The sequence below is a fragment of the Bos indicus x Bos taurus genome, chromosome 14 (genome assembly GCF_003369695.1).
Source record: "Bos indicus x Bos taurus breed Angus x Brahman F1 hybrid chromosome 14, Bos_hybrid_MaternalHap_v2.0, whole genome shotgun sequence".
NCBI lineage: Eukaryota > Metazoa > Chordata > Mammalia > Artiodactyla > Bovidae > Bos > Bos indicus x Bos taurus.
The window spans coordinates 1,582,201-1,601,564 of record NC_040089.1 but is presented as its reverse complement, the minus strand read 5'-3'; the positions used below and the strand labels follow the sequence as shown (position 1 = coordinate 1,601,564).

At 60.0% G+C, this 19,364-nt stretch overlaps 1 protein-coding gene and 1 long non-coding RNA gene across 2 annotated transcripts in view; one reads left to right on the top strand and one right to left on the bottom strand.

Moving 5' to 3' along the window:
* LOC113904501 overlaps positions 1 to 17,858 on the top strand; it is a 30,805-nt gene extending 12,947 nt beyond the window's left edge. Inside the window, exons 4-5 of the mRNA XM_027561713.1 lie at positions 16,413 to 16,566; positions 16,952 to 17,858. Of these exons, the coding sequence (XP_027417514.1) occupies positions 16,413 to 16,566; positions 16,952 to 17,193 (396 nt within the window). The 3' untranslated portion in view covers positions 17,194 to 17,858. The remainder of the gene's footprint in view (positions 1 to 16,412; positions 16,567 to 16,951) is intronic.
* LOC113904049 lies at positions 6,124 to 14,150 on the bottom strand. Its single transcript, XR_003514381.1, has 3 exons — positions 12,706 to 14,150; positions 10,382 to 10,453; positions 6,124 to 6,210 (listed from the first exon to the last, which is right to left on the bottom strand). It is a non-coding gene; the product is annotated as an uncharacterized LOC113904049 (long non-coding RNA).
* Positions 17,859 to 19,364: the final 1,506 nt, after the last annotated feature.

Here is a 19,364-nt window from a genome sequence, read left to right as displayed (position 1 = left end):
ACCGGGACAGTGCAGTCAGGGAGGGCTTCCTGTAGGCAGTGACCTGGCCACTACAGTCTTGGAGGCAGGATTCAGGGGAGAGAGGAGCCCTGAAGTTGGTCTTTCATCCTCTTTCACTGGTAAAGAAATGAGGGGCCAGAGAGGACGGGGCTGGCACCAGGTCACCTGGGAGTGGGCAGAACTTGGCACTTCTCTCTACCATCAGTAGCCCTTCCTTCCCTTCCTCCTGCTGCTTTCTGGGCCCCAGCCCTCCCGTCAGCCTGGGTCCCTGGCCTGATGGTACCAGCAGGCATGATAGCCAGGAGAGGCCTTGAAGGGGAACCACCCCTCCCCCGCCCCCCTGCTCTGCTTGTTCCCTGGACTCAGCAGGCCAGGAAGCCAAGACAAGCCCTGCCCCTGCCTGCTCCCTGCCTCCTTGCCCTCCTCCCCAGTCTCAGCCTGGGCACGGGACAGGACTGGGCCCAGACCTCCTGGCGATCAGGACCACAGAGCAGGAGGGTGGCCCAGAGAGGGAAGGGCCCGGCTCAGCGCAGCACAGTGGCCAACCCAGGCCTCCTGGAAGTGTAGCTCTGGGAAGGCCCCCAGGCCCATCCTGGGCTGAGGGTGGGCACCGGGGCGGGCGAGTCAGGCCCAGTCTGGACCCCCTAAAACCCGGTGCCGGGACAGGCTTCTTCAGCTGCAGGCCACTACAGGGGCAGCATCGCCCAGCTGTACCCTTAGACTTCCCTCCTCCTCAAGGTGCCCAGTTCACCCTCTCCTTCATTCCTTCAACCGAGCTTTAGGACTCGGCACAGGCCAGGCACAGAGGGTGAAGTAGAGACCAAAACAGGAGAGACAGGCCTCTGGGGCCCCCGACTCGCTGGGGAGGTGTGGGGGTGCACCTGCGATCTCTGTGTGTGCCGCACGTGGGCGTGATGCCGCAGAGGCCAGGGGCCTGGGGAGCTCCCCCAGGGTGGAGTGGGGCAAGGACACGCCGGCAAGGGAGCCAGGGCCTGGCTCAGAGGCCGTGCGCGGCCTGGGGATCAGGCTCCGTTTCTGTCTTCCTTCCTCCGCAGCTGGAGAGCCATGACTTCCCTGTGAGTCAGGCCTCCGATGACACAGCGTCTCTGACCTGCTCTGTTCCTGTAAGTCCCACACCTGCCCACACTTTCGGGCCCCTCAGTGACGCACAGAGGCGTGGGAGCAGAGCGGGCCTGGCCCCCTGGCCGGGGCTCTTCCCCCGCCCAGGCCCCCTTGCTCCTCCCTCCTAGTCAAGGAGAATCACCTTGTCACCCAAGGCCATGGGCCAGCTACTTCCCAGGGCCTGAGGTGGGCCCCCACCCCCCGTCCTAGCCCGATCCCGGGGCCACCAGCTGCCCTTCTCCAGGGGCACTCCTCTGACTCTGAGTGAGGCTCCCAGATGCCCTTACTGTCCTCGGGCCAGGCTGGGGGATGGGGCTCCAGGCTGGCTCTGCCCCACTGTGCTGGCTTCACCTACCTGCAGGGCCCTTCTTTCCTGCTCTGCTAGATGGGAAATCCAAGGAGTAGCCATATGGGAAGCCCTTCCCTGCCTTGGGGCGCAGCCTGTTGCCAGGAATGGCCAGACAGGAGCCTTAGCTTTCTGAGGGCCAAGAGAGACAAACTCTCCTGGGAGAGCCCTTGCAGGACCCCTGCCCACACCAGCACCTAGGACAAGCCCTGGGCACCTCTCCGTGGAGCCCTGCATGGGCCCTGACTGTCAGCTCCTCTGGCTGCATCCCTGAGAGGACACCGGAGCCTGGGGATCTGGGTGATGAGGGTGAAGCCCTCAGGTGTGAGCCGTGTCCTTCTTGAAGGCCTGGGTAGAGGTTCTAAGGTAGTGAACATGGAGCCCTTCTCCCCTTCCTCCCTCGCTCACTGCCATCACTTGCTCCTAACACCTACCCACCTGCCCATGCACCCATCATGCATTCATCCATCCGTCTATCCATGGATCCACCCACCCATCCATTACCCATCCATCCATCCTCCCCACCATCTATTCACTCATCTGCCTCTCCATCCGTGTAGCCGCCTATCCTTTTATCCAGGCATTCTTCCATCTTCCGTCCATCTATCCATCCATCTGTCAATCCATCCGTCCATGTTTCCATCTCCCCGTCTAACTATGCATTCATCTTTCTTCCATCCATCCATTACTCTGTCTGTCTGTCCATCCATCTACTCATCCAGGACTTCCCTGGTGACTTAGATGGTAAAGAATGTGCGTGCAGTGCCAAAGACCTGGGTTCGAGCCCTAGGTTTGGAAGGTCCCCTGGAAAAGGGAATGGCCACCCACTCCAGTATTCTTGCCTGGAGAATTCCATGAACAGAGGCACCTGGTGGCCTACAGTCCATGAGGTTGCAAAGAGTTGGACACAACTGAGTGACTAACACACACACTCTCTCATCCACCACTCCATGTACCCATTTATTCATCCATGCGTCCATCTGTCCATCTGTCCATCCATCCACCCAGCCACTCATACCACTCACGTGTGCTCTAGGAGATAGTTACAATGATGTCTCTCTATGTCCTCAGTCCTCTTCCCTTTCTTAATTATGTACACGTCTAGTCATTCTCAAAGGCCATGGAGTGAGACCTGATGGGGCTCTAAGAGCCTTAGGTCTGTGGGTAGTTGGTGGGCAGCTCTGGGATTTGCAACACCTGAAATGCAGATACTCCCTTTTTACTTAAGATTGCTGCAGTCCATGGGGTCGCCAAGTCGGACACAGTTGAGCAACTGAACAGAACTGATACGTGAAACAGGGGAGGAGGAGGCTTTGGGAGGACATCGTTGACTATAACCCTTAAGGCTGTAATAAATAACTAATGAAAATCACGGGCCCTGCTGGTCTGTCCATCTTTGGCACTCATACCTTTTATCCAGAGCGTTATATAAATTCCTTTCCAGGACAACCCTCCACCCTCGTCTCTCTGTCCCTTGCCCCTTGGGAACAAGAAATGGCCCCTTATTTGGAGATGCGACTCTTTAAACCCCAGTGAAACACAGCCAGGACGACCTAGAATTTTCTTACAGGTTCTGTGGAAATAGCTGATGAAACTGTGGAATGGGGACTACTGTTTTCCCAAGCGTGTGTTGCGGTGAGAGGGCTTCCGCCTGTCATTGAGACCCAGATTTCACACGTGGACAGCCTCTCTTCAGATCCTGCATTTTACCGACAAGGTTCCTGGGTCCGGGATGATGGGGAACAGCAGCGTGGCCCCTGCGGCAGCCGCGCGGCCTGGGAACTAATGGCACGCTGTCCTCACGTGACCCGAGTGGAGGAGACCTGGTGTCTGCTGCTGAGCGAGAAACCTGGACCCGCCCAACCCAGCTGCTCTCTGCTTTGCTTGGGGCCTTGGGGGCCCGGTGCTGGCACCAGCCTAGTCCAGGGGTGTGCGTGTTGTTGCAGCCTGCTCTGGGTGTGGGGACAGGCCCTTGGGCAGGGAGGTGGGTCCCCACCTGGGCCTGTCAGGAGTTCAGTCACAAGAGCTTAGCGGATCAAGGGGTTTGTGTCATCTTAACTTGGTGATGTTACGTAAGAGGGGAGCAGGGGCAGTCCCCTGGGGAGTGGGGGAGAACGTGACTTGTGGGGGGCCCTGGAGCCCCAGGGCTGTGCCCAGGCCAGAGGAGGCAGCTCTGAAAGTAAACCCCAGGACACATGCAGGGCTCAGGGCTCCAGGACCCCCGCTGGTGCCTGCCCTCCCACCGTGGCTCTCCCTTAGGGACATCAGGAATAACAGGCCGCAGCCCCACCCCCACGCCACCCAAAATGCCGCTCCCTAAGCCAGCAGCAGGAGCAGGGGCTCGAGGGTGAGAACCGGCCCCCCACCCCGCTGTCCAGAGCCTGTCCTGTGGGGGCGTCTGCTGCCCGCCCTTCGGCCTCCTGCCGGGGGTCAGTCCTGCCCCCCTCCAGGTTTTTGCACCTGCCACCCTGCTGCCTTCCCGCAGTCAGGATCGCCACCACAGCCTCGCCTCTGAGCCCTCCAGCCCCGGTGGGAAACCGCGGGCCCAGCTCGGCCTGTCGGTCTGTGGGCCGTGGCTCCCGTGTGTGTCAGTGTGGGGTCCTGCCATGCGGGAGGCACTCTCCGGGGGTCTGCGGACTTGAGACACGGTGGGGGGCGGGGGCGGGCAGCTGTGGACAGGGTTGGGGAGAACTCAGAGAGGACTCAGGCTTCGGTGCACCACTTGGCCCCCAGGAGCAGGCATAGGGTGGGATGGGCGGTTGGGGGCGGTCCAGAAAGCTCTGAGATCTGAGGACAAGTGAACGACTTCATCCGGAAACAGTCTCCTCGCCCCACCCCCTCTGCCGAACACAGAGGAGGCGGACACGAGTCGTGGGGTGGCGTCCATCGTGGTTTTCCGCTGGGACTTGTAGGGGTGGGGCCTGCCCCAGAGGGAAGGTTGGTCTGACAGGAGAATCAAGGAAGGAAATTTCCACTTTCCTTAAGAAGAGAAACCCCAAGCTTCTCAGGCTGGGCGGAGTGGCCCAGCCCTGAGCTCCAACTTTGCTGCGGGGATGGCCACCCTGCAGGGCCACCTCCTCCTGGGCCTCCAGCCTGGCCTGTGCAGGCAACTTGCGCTGGAGGCTGGGACGGGCCCCGAGGGAACCCTGACCACCTTGGTTCAAGGCAGGGCGCCCGCAGCCTGTCTTGTCCTCCACACGGCCCAAGATGCAACGGCAGGAGGAAGCCCCATGAGAGGGCAGGCCCCCTACACCCCGCCACTGGCCTGAACCTCTGCTGTCCCGCATGTCCTGGGATTGCTGTGACAGAATGGCCACCACTGCCCTGTGACAGGCACAGCGGCCCTGCAGTGGCTGGGGACAAAGGCCCTGGGGCCAGAGAAGGGCCTTCCTCCCTTTGGGGCAGGAAGGGGGCTCCCAGAGGCCCTGGGCAGAGGGGCTGGGGAGCAGACCATCGGGAGAACTGGAGACCTTGGGGCCTGGAAGGAGCCCCAGAGCTCTGGGCGCCTGATGTTCCCCAATCAGGGAGGTAGGGTGGGCAGGGGAGAGGGGCGCAGAGCTGACCACTTGCGCTGGGGGAGGCTGAGGCTCAGACGGGCACCCCACGGGCTGCCATGTCAGCCCCCCAACTCGGGGTTTGTTGAGAGTGTGTTTCTGCCACTCTGGCCAGAGGGCTTGGGGACACCCTGCTCTTTGAGGAGCAGAAGTGCTTCTTCCCCACCTGAGCATGTGTGCTGAAGTTCCCCCACACTTACAGCGTGTCCACCACCCGCCTTCAAGGCACGGGGTTCCCCAAGACGAAGGACGGGAACCGCCCCCCGCCCCAGACTCAACATCTCAGACTGAGCTGAGAGCAGCCTTGCAGCTTTATTCCTTCTCTCTTGACATCCTGGGGGAAAGCCCCTGGGGAGATAGGTCCATCCCCGCAGTGGTCAGCCAACCTGGCAGGGGCTGGCAGGGGTGCTGATGACTTTCCAGAAACCCCATCCCACCCCTGGACTTCAGCACCCCGAGCCCCAGCGTGAGAGCCCGAGGAGGCAGGCCCACTGGCCCTGAAGATGTCCCCTGGGTCTGTGAGGCATGGGTGCTCCAGCTGAGCAACGAACAGGTGGACGGGTGAGCGAGTGTCCGCATGGGGCATGAGTGGCCGGAGGGGCGCGTGCAAAGCCCTGCTCTCAAGTCTGCCTTCGCCTGCACAGGAATGACCAGAGCAGGGGTCGCCATGGAGCACAGGGGGCCCTGAGAGGCAGGGCCTGAGGGAGAGGGGGTCCCCAGGGGGAGCCCCTCAAGTGGGCTGGAGGGGGCTGGGGAGAATCCAGGCGCCCTTCCCACTGCTGGATGGTCAGGGGACCCCCGGAACCCAGGAGAAGGCTGAGTTGAAGGTGTGTCCAAGCTGATGGTTCCCTGTGGTGGGGAGAACTGCTCTTGGGAGGGGGCTGGTGGGGCCTGGGGGAGGCAGGGAGGAGAGATGGGGAGACAAGTGCTGTAGATGGACCCCACACAGGCTGCGAGGGCTCGGGTGAGACTGGGCTCAGCAGGCCGCCCGGAGCAGAGCCCACAGCAGGCTGGCCACAGTGGTGACCCACAGGGCTCCTGGGCCGCCTGGCAGGCCTGTGGCTGCGCTGCTAACGCACTGGCTGTCCCGGCAGCAGGAGACAGAGAGGGCCAGGCCGTCCGAGGTCACGGTGCTGTTGGGGCAGGTCGGGGCGCAGGACTTCATGACCAGGACGCCACTGGGGCTGGCTGTGGAGAGAGGGGCAAGGGCCCGTGGGTGCCTGCTCCACCACCCAGCCGGCCGTCGGGGAGGGCCTGCCGCTGGGGCCCCGGGCACTGCAGGCACAGCTGGCTCCGGGCTCCGGGCTCTCCAGTGTGAGTGTGTGTGTCTTCCGCTCACACCGGCTCCTCCAGGATGCCCAGGGCCAGGGACTGACAGTGGCTCCCACGCCCTGCCTGTCTTCCCAGCCCCTCTGACAGACGTCGGGGCTCTTCTCTGCTCTGGGTTTCAGGCTCCAGAGGGAAGGCCAGGCCCTGTGTTCACCGGTCTGTTTGTGGGTCTGGCAAGCCCTAGAAAAGGTGGGTGGGGGCTAGAGGACACGGGGCAGCCTGCACATTTGCCTTCAGAGCTTCACATCCCTCGTGCAGGGAGACAGGGTGAGCTGGGGCCCCGGGGAGTGAGCAAGGCATTTTGGCAAGATGCCTTCCTCCATGGACACTGGCTCAGTTTCTGCACCTGCCCTGGGGGGGATGCTGAGCGGGGCTCCTGAGATGATGGTGCTGGCAGCTCAGAGCCCAGTGGTGCTAGGACAGCGTGAGTCACTTCTCTTAATGCACAACGCACTGGAAACTGTGACCCCGCCCGAAGGGGACTCCCGTTCACAGTCGGCCCAGAGGCTGGAGATTTCCTCGTCTGGAGAGTGTGGATAATCAGAGAACCAACTGTGCAATTGTTCAGGGCTAGATGGGTTCATCTGTGAGGAGCACTGAGAGCAAGCTGAATAAGCATCGGCTTTCGGCCGGCGTGGCTGGGTGCCATGTTTAGGGTGCTGTCATCAGAGCCACCGGTGCCAGGAAGGCTCTCGCTCTCTAAGGCCAAGGCCTTGGCCAAGGAGGACAGAAACGCCTGCTCCCGGAGGGTCAAAGTTGTGCCCTGACCAGGAGGGTCATAGGCCAGTGTGACCCTCTGAGGGGCATCGAGCAAAGACCAGCTTGCCCAGATGGGCAGCTGTCCCTCCCCAGGAAGCCCCTGGATGTGGGGGGCGCCCAGGGCTGCACACTGGATGGGGTGTTTCTTTATCTGTACCCCAGCAGTGGATTCAGTTAATTCAACGATTAATTGCAGCTCTGCTGAGTTATTTGGGTAAGGAGCTGTGTTTCTGTGGGCAGAACATAACAGGGGCAGTCTTGGTGAAACCAGTAGGAACTTAGGGGTCTCCTGGATACAAGCCCATTGGTGTCCTTGCTTCTTGTTTGGCCCTCCTCAAACTCCAAAGAGCAAACTCGAGCAGCTAATGATCAGGACGACAGAGCCAGGGTGGCTGGCTCCTCTGGAAGGGCCATGGATGACACTCTGATGCTTGTCCACAGCCAGTGGGGGATGATGACTACACTGACCAGAAGCACTGGACTCCAGATGGCTTGAAACCAGATGGTCAAAATTCCAGAAAATCCCGCAGTTAAAACTTCTCCACCAACCCATGACCACGCACCTTCCACCCTCGTCCCTAATGTTGCCTTTAAAATTGGCCTTCGGGAAGTTTGGGGCTTTTGAGCACGAGCTGTCCATTCTCCTTGCTAGATCCTGTAATAAATGCTAACTTCCCTTCATCACCGCCTGGTGTGAGCAGACTGGCTTTGCTGCGTGTCGGTTGAGCGGACCTGAGTACTGTTTGGTAACTGGCTAACCCATTTCTGAGTTACAACCGAGAAGACGCCTCCCAGTGTGGCCACGTCCTCCCCTGAAGGCTCTGAGCTCTAGCTTCCTGGCTTGAGGAATGGTGTATTAGGCGGGGCTGTCAGCGGACTGACTGAGAAGATGACTAATACTCTGGCCTGGCACCCAGTAGGGGCTGGCTCTTTGCAGCGAGGACCTCTGCGGGGCCACGGTCTCAGGCCCCTCCTCAGCAGATCCACAGCAGTGGAGGCCCAGAAACCACCCCAACTCCCAGGGTTGCCCAGCTGCCGTCCTCATGGTCAGATGAGAAGACTGAGGCTTGGGGAGGACTCACAACCTCCTGGAGGCACGCTGGGTGACACAGGGAGCACAGAGCAGTGACCATCCCACCCCCGCCCAGGCCTGACCCGGCCAGAGGGTCCTTGTCCCCTCACTTGCTGCTCCAGGCTCCCCTGCACCACCCCCTCGGGTGGGGTCTCACTGCTCCGTCCCTACTTCTCAGTCCGGGGAACCCCTGACTCAGGTTGGGCTGAGTCTGACTGCTGGCTCCAGAAGGGATACTCAGGGAGTGTGGCCTGGCCAGACAGGGGGATGGACAGACAGAGGGATGGTGAGGGGCAGGTGGGAAGTGGGGTGAAGGCAGAGACCGCAGACCTGGGGTGTCTAAGGGAAGCCCCCGACCCCGGGATGGAACTGTGCACCTTCAGGGTGTCTAGTCCTATCCAGGGTGAGAGAGCTGAGGTTCTTGGGGCGAAGGGAGCGCCAGGGGGCATCCAGGGCCTGCTGGGAAGAAGCAGCGTCCACCCCCCTCATTCCTTCTCACTTCAAGGCTCACTGTGCCCTGGCCACCTCTCCCTCGTAAGCCCCCTGAAGCCAGCAATCTTGTGGTCCCTGCCTCACACCAGGGCCAGAGGCAGGGGCACCTAGTGGGTACTCAGGGCCACCAGCCAGGTGATTTGGACGGGGAGTAGCTCGCAGCTGCGGCCCTGGCAGCCGGGGCTCTGCCGGGAGCAGGGCTCGTCCCCTAGTCCCGAGACAGGGACATGCTCATGCCTCTGGGTGAGGTCTTTCTCTGCCTGACAGAAGGGGAGGCTCCAAGAGGCATCAGAGGGGTGCCCTGCTCCTGCACGGTGTCTCTGGGCTGAACATGGCTGATGGCCAGCTGGGTTGGGGGAGATAGACCCCAGCATGGGTCCCAGCCCTGCTGTGCACTCACTGGGGCTCTGGGCCAGACCCTATGACCCTGTCATGTGTCCTGGCTGCAAGGGCCTCTGTGTCATTGGGACTGACAAGGGGCGATGGCCCAGAGGGTGACCCCTGTGAGGCTGCCTGGATGCCCTGCTTCATGTGGGGAGCCTGGGGGACTCTGCGGGGCCTCTGCAGACATGACCTCAGTGGCAGCAGCTACCTGCAAGGAGGAAATGGCAGACTACTCCAATATTCCTGCCAGGAGAATCCCATGGACAGACGAGCCTGGCTGGCTGCAGTCCATGGGGTCACAGAGTTGGATATGACTGAGCGACTAAGCACACACTTGCAAGGGGAGAGGGTGCCTCCTTCCCTCCCAGAATCGGACCCAGATGCCCAGCCCACATCTCTGGGCCCTCACGCAGTGCCCACGTCTGCCCCTGCCCCTCACATCTCTTCTCTCTGAGGGGCCCCCTTCATTTCAGATCTTTACCCAATCTCTGCCACCCATCCAGGCCAGGCATTCCCACTGAGCAGACTCCTGCCATGTGACCTCCTGGGGCCCCACCTGCACCCTGACCCTGCCTGTCATTGGCACCACCCGGCCCGTGGCAGCTCAGACCTGAGGAGGAATCCCAGGAGGTAAGAGGAAGGCGTGGGCCTGCCCTGGGGAAGGCAGGGTCCCGGTGTGGCTGGGCAGGCAGGCGGGGGGCCCGAGCACAGTGCAGGGTGCCCAGGTCAGGGGTCACGGGTCCTGCAGCCCACGGTGCAAGGCAGGCAGCCCGGGAAAGGCACACTGGCTGAGCTGCCGACCAAGGCCAGGCTGTGCAGACGTCCCCTCCAGCCCCCTGTCCCTGTCTTGGTGAATCCTTGGGCTGCCTGCTCCCTCCCTCCCAAATACTTTACATTGGTTTGTTCTTAGTCATTCAGTCGTGTCCGGCTCTTGGTGACCCCATGGACCTTAGCCCGCCAGGCTCCTCTGTCCATGGGATTCTCCAGGCAACAATACTGGATTGGGTTGCCATTTCCTTCTCCAGGGGATCTTCCCAAACCAGGGATCGAACTCCGATCTCCCGCCATGCAGGGACTCACTCAAACCAGGAAGCCGGCACTGGGATCTCAGGGTGACAATGTTGTTGGGTTGCTGAAGGAGTTTCTCTTAACCAGCCCTTGCATGGACACATGAAGTCTACAAAGAAGGATGGGTCCGTCCCTTCCCCTACAGCCCTGGGTGGGCCCCACTGCTGGGTTCCTGCAGGAGGACATGGTGTCCCCGGGGTCCGGGCTGGGCCGAGAGGCCCACGTGCAGGAGGTGGGGCCGGTGTGGGTACTCACCGGCCCGAGTAATCACACAGTACTTGTCGGGCGGGGCACACTCCACCAGAGGCTCGCACTGCAGGGCCTGGGCTGGGAGGGAAGGAAGCACAGGCCCGTGGTCAGTCTGGGCTGGGGGCTCGGGCAGCCACTGGGGGGGGGCTCCCTGGGGGCCTGGGGCTGGGCTGGTGCCTCCTCTCCTTCCTCCTGCTCTGGGGGTGTTCCCGGTCAGTCTGGGCCAGGCCTCGGGCAGCCATGGCAGGCAGGGACCCTGGGGGCTTGGGCCTGGGCTGGGCACCTCCTTCTCCTCCTCCTGCTCTGGAGGCCTCCCTGGTTCCCTGAGATGAGCTGTGAGTTCGGGCTCTGCTTCGGGACAGTTGTGCCCCACAGGCCCCCTGCAAGTGTCAGTCTGGCAGCAGGAGTGTGGGTGGAGATGGTGGGCAGGGCCTGCAGGCGGCCCCCAGGACAGAAGCGATCAGAGTGCTCCTTCTCGGCCCCTGTTCCTCTCGGCCACAGTGTCCTCGCCTGGCCCAGGACTGCTGCCTGGACCGGAGGACCGAGGCTCTGAGATTCTGCACACAGCAGTGCTACGGGTTGCTGACTAACAGGCGGGTGGACGGGGCGTCTGCAGTGAAAGTCCAGTCCCAGCCAGCCCCAGAGTGCTGAGCGCCTGGCTTCAAGTCCCACAGACACGGAGATGGGGACAAGGCTCCCAGCCTGGAGACCCCACAGGCCATGCAAGTGTGGCCGACAAAGGGACAGCGTGTAACCCGGAGTGGGCTGGAGTGGGGCATGCACTGGACACGCTGTGGGCACCTGGCCGAGAAGGACTGTGGTCTTCATAGAGGGAGGGGCCGTCTGGGAAGGCTTTCTGGACTGGGTGGCCCCGGAGCTGGGCCAGACAGATGAACGGATTTTTATTTGTCATCCAGGGAAAGAGCTCTGGGGCAGAAGGTACAGCGTGGCAGAAGCCAGGCCGACGGGGACCAGGCTGGGAGGGCCCCGGAGCTGTGACAGACAAGTGGGCAGGTGGGACCTCCGGAAGCCCCTTACTGCGGTGTGGGGGCTGTGCTGCAGGAGAGGGCACCTCTCTGCCAGGGTTTTGGGCAGGGGGATCTGTGGGGGTCCCTGGGGGTTTTCTGGGAGGGGTGCCCTATGGGGGTGTCCTTGCACACACGGATCGACTGATGTCAAAACTCTCCCCTCTACATGGAGAGTCGGGGTGCTGGCGGCTGTGCCGTGGGCAAGCAGGAAGGCCAAGCTCAGACCCTCAGAGCCCGAGGCTCGAGGCCATCCTTCCCAGGTCAGTGTTCTGGAACTCCCCAAGAAGAGGCCTCTCTGCCTGAGGGTGAGCCCCAGCCATTCCTAGTCCCCCATGTGCAACCAAGTCCTGGGTGCTGGTGGGCAGGGGACACTCTGAGGCGCCTCGGTTTCCCCCACAGGGTCCAGGTAGTCCCCATATGCTTGAGCTGTGCTGAGCCTTAATGGGTTAATGCTCCCAGGAAACCCAAGACCAGAGGTCACCCTCCCCTCCTTGATTCCCACCGCTGAACTGGGCCTCCCAGCACCGGCTCTCCACTCCCACTTCCACCTCTGCACCAGGCTCTCTTTTGAGAAGTGAACTTGCACACTGCCTGGGCCACCGAACCAGCCTCACGTCCTTGCACAAATGTCCGTCTGTCTTTCCAGGCCTCCCAACCTGGGGCTGATCCCCAAGGAGCCCCCTTCCAACTGCAGCACCCCCTTGCTGCCACCCTACGCACCCGCTCACCCCTTGGCCTTCCCCAGACAGCACCACCTCCACACCCGCCCCCCAGCCAAGCTGGGGGTGAGGGCAAGTGTTGGGGCTAATTACCCCTGGGTGATAATTATTCACTTAATAATCACAGGCTGTATCACCCCTCCCCAGGCCCCATTTCCGGTGACCTCAAAAGCTGCAGGCACTGATGTTCAGTGTCATAAAGCCAGGTCATCAGGTAGGGGCAGAGCCGGGGCTGAAGAGGGGTGACCAGTTTCTTTTCCTGGTTTAGCACTGGAGTCCCACCTCCCAGAAATCCCAGGGAAACAGAACACTTGGTCCCCCTGGCTGGAACCCGGGTCCCCTTGCCTGGCCCAGAGCTCTGCAGCCTCAGACCGCTCGCTGCAGTCTTTTGCATCCACAGGAGGCAGATGTTCCAGAAACCATGCCCCAAAGGGTACCAAGGTCTCTGTGTCTGGCTGGTCAGGGAGCAGCCTCAATGGCCTCTCCCCCCACTCTCTAAAGCCTCACACCAGGCTGACGCCACAGACCCTCAGACTGGAGCCAGCCCTGCCCGGCGCCGCCCACCCAGGTCAGCATCCCTTACCCAGGTCAGTGCACAGCGTGGCCAGAAGCAGAAGCACCAGGAGTGGCCTCATTGTGGGGTATCTGCCAGCTGGGACTGAGGAAGAGCCAGCAGCGGGCGCCTTTATATGGCTGGCTTCCCGGCCAGAGCAGACCTAGTAATTTAGCTGGAGATGAGCTTGGGCCAGCCAGGCCAGCCTGACTCACGCCGCCTGGGCTTCCCTTTGCCCTGCCCCCACGGTCCCCAGGGGCTCTCAGAAGGTCCCCTGTGCCTCCGTTCCCCTCTTTCTGTTCGGAACCATCCATCTCCCTGTCTCTGCCATCATCACAAGGCCCAGGTTGAGCCGGGAAGAAAGCAGGAGGCGCAGGCATGGTGTCTGTGGTGACAACCCGCTCTGGGAGTCTTAGGGACAGGGTCCTTTCTGGGGTTTGGGGGACACAGTCCCCCAGAGCTCTTCCAAGTAGGCATAGCCATCTCTCCCATGCTTCTCCCCTGAGCCAGGGCAAGCAGGGAGGCTCCAGACTCATTTTAATGGAGAAACTGAGGCATCACAGGCTTCAAGCTGGCTTTGGACCACCTGGAGCTCTGCTAAATGCTGCTGTGATTAGGAGACCTGGGCGGAACCCGAGCCCGCATTCCTAGCAAGATCCTTGAGGAGCTAGTGCTGCTGGTCTGGGGGCCAACTAACCAGAGGCGAGCAGAGCCAGGGGGCACCTGACACCCTGTTGGGAGCTGTGACACTGCCCATCAGGCTTCCAGGCCAGGCTTGTGGGAAAGTGGGTGACCAGGGTGCCCTGGGGGGTGCAGCCTGCTCACAGTGGGCGGCCCGCGCTTGGCATCTGGTGGAGGGCGCTCACATCTCCTGATGTCTCACTCCACCCGCTCCGGGGGCCACCAGCCTCTCTCCCCTGCAGTCCCCTCCCCAGTGACCACAGCCACCCTTCTGGATGCAGCTCCGACTGGGTCTGTCTGCCCAGAGTCAGCGCCGTCTGCTTTGAGTAACTCTGCCCCCGCGTCAGCCCCCAGAGTGGACCCCCACTCACCTCCTGGCCCTCCCTCACCCAGACCTGCCAGTGCCCATGGCCCTCTCCCCAGCTTCCCCTCCCCGGGAGAAGTGTGTTGTCTAGAGCGCCCTCAGACCCTGCTGCCCTGCCTGTGGCCTCAAGGTGCCCACCTGGAGCCTGTGGCCTTTCCCAGTCTCCATCCTCCTGCAGAGAATGGGCTGAGCTGCTGAGCACAGGGCAGCTGTCGGTGGGGTGGGAGGTGGAGATGTCTGGGCTGGGGGCCACACGCATGCATGTTGGGCCCCTGCAGGGCAGGATGGGTCAGGGCTCCAGCTGGGGCCAGGCTCTCTCTGTGCAGCCAAGGAACCTGGAACCTAAATTCACACTAGACTGTCGTTTCTTTTCTTTCTTTGCACACGTAACCCATGGGATCTTAGTTCCCTGACCGAGGATAGAACCTGTGCCCACTGTGTTGGAAGCGCAGAGTCTTAACCACTGGACCACCGGGGAAGTCCCTGTCCAGTTTGTTTTGATGGTACATTTGTCAATGATATTTTAGCTTTTCTAATGCTTCTTTTAAAACATTCATGTTTTTGGCTCTATGGTGTGTGGGCTCCCATTTGTCCCAGGCCCCAAAAGATGAGGGTGGGTAAGGAACCAGAGCTCTCCTCACTTCCCCTAAGACTGTGGGAGACACTGGCTGAGCAATCCTGGCGTCCACTCCATCCACTCCTCCCACTCCATTTTCCCTCCTAGCTTGGTGACCTCCTGTGGCCATGAGCCATGGCAATGGCCAGGCCTTGCGCTGCAGCCCATGGCTTCCCTGACCTGAAGCCCAGTCTTGCCTGGAGCTGTCCTGACAGACAGACTGGACTCTGAAGCCTGGGTGCCTTTCCAGATTCTGCCTGAGCACTCAGCCCAAGCCTGAGCAAGTTCTTTGATCTTCTTGGAGGAGCATGTGGTTGGGAAGTGCAAGATGGGGCCCAGACTGGAGAGTTCTATTTGGAGCAGTGAGCCAGCCAAAGACCCAGCTTAGGGTCCAGAAGGCGGAGGCCAGACACGGCCTTGGGTCTGTGCACGCAGCAGAGAAGCTGTGGGAGGCAGACAGCACCTGGAGCCCCAGCCCCACTGCTGCAGGTGGCTAACAGCCACTTGTTCAGGTGTTGCTGACTACTGCTCAGTGCCAGGCTTGGGTCCGGGGGTGCAAGGACGAGGGGCTGGGGGTGGGGAACTGGGAGAGCCACAATCAGAGATCAGTCATTCGGGGCACACACAGGGCAGCCGTGTGCATAGCCTGGAACAGATTCCAGGGTGGGCTGCATTTTGAAGTAGGGTGGGGAGGGGGTGCTCTGAGGAGGAGGAGCCAGGGCAGAGCAATAGGCAAGGGAGGCGGACTCCCAAAACCCTCCGACAGGCAAGGTCAGAGGGGTCTCAGCCAGCAGGCACAGCGCTCCTCAAACTGAGGTTGGTATTCCTGGGGACCTGTGAGAGCTCCTTTCCCCTAGTAGGTCGGCATGGAAAAGCACAGACTCTCTTCTGCAGCAAAGCCTCTGCAGTCCTGTGGGGTGGGGGTCTGAGAGGGTCAGCTACCTGTAGAGACCTCTTCCAGGGAGGGGGTCCTCTCCTCCCCACAAAGAGAGCAGGAGGGCAGAGGCTGCCTGGCCCGGGTGTGGGCAGAGAAGTGTGTCCAAGCACCTGTTCACCCAGGGGCTGGGGTAGGGGGAGAGTCTACCCAGAAGGCATCTAAAACTCACTCTTCTACAAGCTGGGTGCTCTCCCGTTAAGGCTTAGACTCTCAGCACAGGCCAGTTAACATAAGGCCTCCTCAGGCTGGCACTGCCCTCCTCTCCCCAGAGCGGCTGAGAGGAGCCTTGGAGCATCCTGCCCCGCACACCTGTGGGGCAGGCGAGGAGGCTAAGGTGACAGTGAGGCCCGAGGCTGGACACTGCCCAGAGGAGCTTGATCCCACCTCTGGGAAAAGACCTTGGCCCAGGGACAAAGCCCAGGGCCTCCCCATAAACAGGGGGCTGAGGCCTGCTCCTGCCCCTTCCCTGCTTCCTACCCAACCTCCCACCCCGTGCTGGGCAAGGGGCAGTGAGGTCCCAGGTGGGATTCGGACCCCCCAGAGTTCAGAGGTTGGGAAGAGGGTGTTCCTATGTCTATTCCAGCAAGGAGTCTCCTGAGCCCTGACCCTGGTCCCACTCTGGGCCCTGACCCTGGTCCCAGTCTGAGCCCTGACCCTGGTCCCACTCTGAGCCCTGACCCTGGTCACACTCTGGGCCCTGACCCTGGTCCCAGTCTGAGCCCTGACCCTGGTCACACGCTCTGAGCCCTGACCCTGTTCACACGCTCTGAGCCCTGACCCTGGTCACATGCTCTGAGCCCTGACCCTGTTCACACACTCTGAGCCCTGACCCTGGTCACACTCTGAGCCCTGACCCTGGTCCCATACTGAGCCCTGACCCTGGTCACACGCTGAGCCTTAGTCCTGGCCACAAAGAATGGAAACTCTTCTCGTCTTAGGGCTCATGAGCAGAGTGCTGGGAAAGGAGAGGAAGGCTGGCTTGCTCAGGGGCACCAGGTACCTCACAAAGGGCTTAAGCAGTCAGTGGAGAGTTCAGGCTGGTGGGTCCTGGAGTGTCCTGAGCAGAAAGCCATGTGTCCTGAGTGACTCTGGCACCCGCCCTGACCAGTCTCGCCTCCTCCCTCCCTTCCTTCTCACAGAGCCTGGCCCCTGCTCCCAGCACTGCAGCCTTCTGTTTTCCCGCAGCAAGGACAATTTCAGCTTCTCCATACCTATCCCTAAGGACCCCTGTCTTGGGGCGGGGTTCTCTGAGTGTCCACGTGGACAGGACTGTCCCAGATGCCTCCTTCCAAGGTGAGACAGAGCGAGCTGCAGGATGAGATCATTCCCTCTGGGTCCCCCCATTCTGGGTGGGCAGGTGCTCCAGTTCCAGCTGGTCTGGGCAGCAAGGAGCCAGGGTGCTAGGACGCCTGGGCCCCTGAGCGTGGGCAGCTGGTATTTTCCAGGAGCGGGAGGGTGATAAACTGGATAAACAGGGGTGTCCCAGCAGCTAGCATCCTGTGCGGCACACCCAGGACAGCCTGGCACTCCCTCCCTGCAGGTTGGGGCTGAGTCACGGAATGGGGGCCCTGGAGGTGGGCCAGGAAGCTCATCAACCAGAGCAGGGGCCAAGGCCTCCAGGAAGTGGTGCATGAGAGAGGCTCCCTGTCTGAGACTGTGCCCTTGGGTTCTGTTGCAGCAGCACGTCATGGAAACTTTGGCACACCCTGGGCAGAGCCTGGCCGGGGAATTTCACTCTCCGTTATCCTGTTAAATGTAATGCCAAGGAACAGCCAAGTCAGAGGCAAGCTCCTACCTTCCAGCGTCCAGCTCCTTCCAGCACCCCCTGCTGGCAAAGTGGGAGTGTGGCAGGCAGTGTCGCTGCCAGAAGCTGTGCACCAGTGGGGTGTGGAGCTGAGCCTGGTTCACCACCAGCAGTGAGAGTAGCAAAGGGAAAGTCACTGAATTGGACGGCCTGGGTCGCGGTGGGGCAGGCAGCTCCTGTAGGAGCACTTGCGCCCGGCACGTCGTCTTCAAGGTCAGTGCAGGTCCTGACAGGAAGACATCTACCTCGCCTCTCTGGCGGGCGGTGACTCAGACCAGCAGGAGGAAGGAAGATTTTCTCCCCGCCCGGCAGCAGCACAGCCAATGAAAAGCCACCTCGGTGTGAACTCCCAGTTTCCTCCAGTGGACGTTTGGTTCATAACGGCCCCTCCCCTCTCCCCTTCTCCTCTGCAAAAGCGGTTCGTCTTTGGTTTTCTAGACGTGCAGTGCGTATAGCTCACCAGAGCTGCGTTCTTTGCCAATCCCAAATTGCGATCCTTTGCTGTTCCCGAATAAACCCATTTGGCTGGTAAATAATGGCTGCTTTATTGTTAGCAACCCCTTCCCCTGGCAGAGACCACACGGCCCTCAGGGTTCCATCAAACCTCGGGGAGTGGAGTGGACTGACGCTCCAGTTCAGGACTGGGAGTGTTATAGAAACCGTGGCGTCGGAAAGAGACAAGCGGCACTCAAAGATGCAGAACTGTGGGGAGCGAGCTCCGCCCATGGCAAAGGTCATGAGGAAGGAGGCTCGGCATACGCAAAGGTGGGATCGAGCCTCAGGAGTCCCCCTGAAAATTCTCGAGCATCTACCCCCAAAACCAGAGTCTGCCTACTTTCTGCTTTGTGCTTTCACCTACACCTCTGACTTTACGGGGGGCTGTCCCCGACTACCTCTCTCTGAAAAAAGAGTTAGCTTACAGCTCCAGTTAATAATTCCTGGGTCTGACAGTGTTTCAACCTACAAACTCCTTTGGAAATCCTCTAGCCTGCCTGAATAGGTTTTTCCGGCCACATGTGATTGTTCAGAGCCTCCCAACTGTGAGAGGCATGAGATGTTCTAAATTGTCTAAAAACAGATTCCTTTGAGTAGTTAAAAGATTGATTAGAAATTGTATTGGTGAGGGGTTTTTCACTTATTGAGCCAATGTTTGCTGCTAAGTCTCCATACCCCTTACCTACTGTGTCCTTGGCGGTGTATTGATTGATATAATGGGTGTATGGAAATGTAAGTAGTAGCCTCAATGTTTGTAACCTTGGACCCTTGAGTTAATTCTTTTCTTGATTGAGCCCACCTCACCTTTGCCCTATAGGAATGCAGCTTTGTCCAATGCTTTTTTGGAGGCTGGTGCCTGACTTTGGAATAATCACCTTTAGAGAAAAATAAGTTCCTTAAAATGTTAACAGGCCTCCTGGCCAGAAGATGATGTAAATCACCTGAACTTTTGCATATGATAAGTTTGAAAGCCTGGCTTTGATTAGGACCAGGAACTGCTGTCCTTGCATGACTCCACCCCTTCCCCCATTATCCTCTATGCACAACTTAAGGTATAAAAAACTATTTTGGAAAATAAAGTGCGGGCCTTGTTCACCGAAACTTGGTCTCCCCATGTCGTTCTTTCTTTCACCTTCTAGCTGAATTTTTCCTCTGAGGCGGGGAAGCTCGTCAAGCCTACTAATTTTGCCTGGGCTTCTAAGATCCGACCGGGGAGGCCTTAGTGTCTCCTCTCCTTTGGGAGAACGGGAGGACGCCTGCGGCCTTCGTAGGTGACGTAAATTCCCTGCTTTGGAATTTTATTCAGCCTCTTTTCTCCACTAAATTTCCTCACTGAGCTATCCTCATCCTATTACTCTTTATATCTTTGATAAAATATTTAAATAAATAGGTTGTCGACGCCGTCCCCGCTTTGAATACCCTGGATCAGCCGGGGCTGGACCCCGGCACAGAACAGCAGGGTTTATTCAGTACCGGTGCCCGCTCGGCAGAGTTACTTCCAAAGGCTGAGTGTCCTGGCTTTGTTCTGGGTGTCTTTTATACACCAGAAACTTCTAGCTCAAAAAGCTCAGATCCCTCCCCTGCAACAAGCAAGCAAGATCACAGAAGCGAAAGTGGTGATTGATGAGCAGCAGCTGTTTAAAACAAGATAAGGGAAGAGAAAGCAAAAGGTTGTTACTTTCATTGGGGCCTTTGATCTCTCTCCCGTCTCAGAAGACCCCTCTGAGGGCGTCTTGGGGCTGGCCTGGAGCATACTTCTTGTCAGGCTTCTGGGACTCCAGAGGGTGAGGCC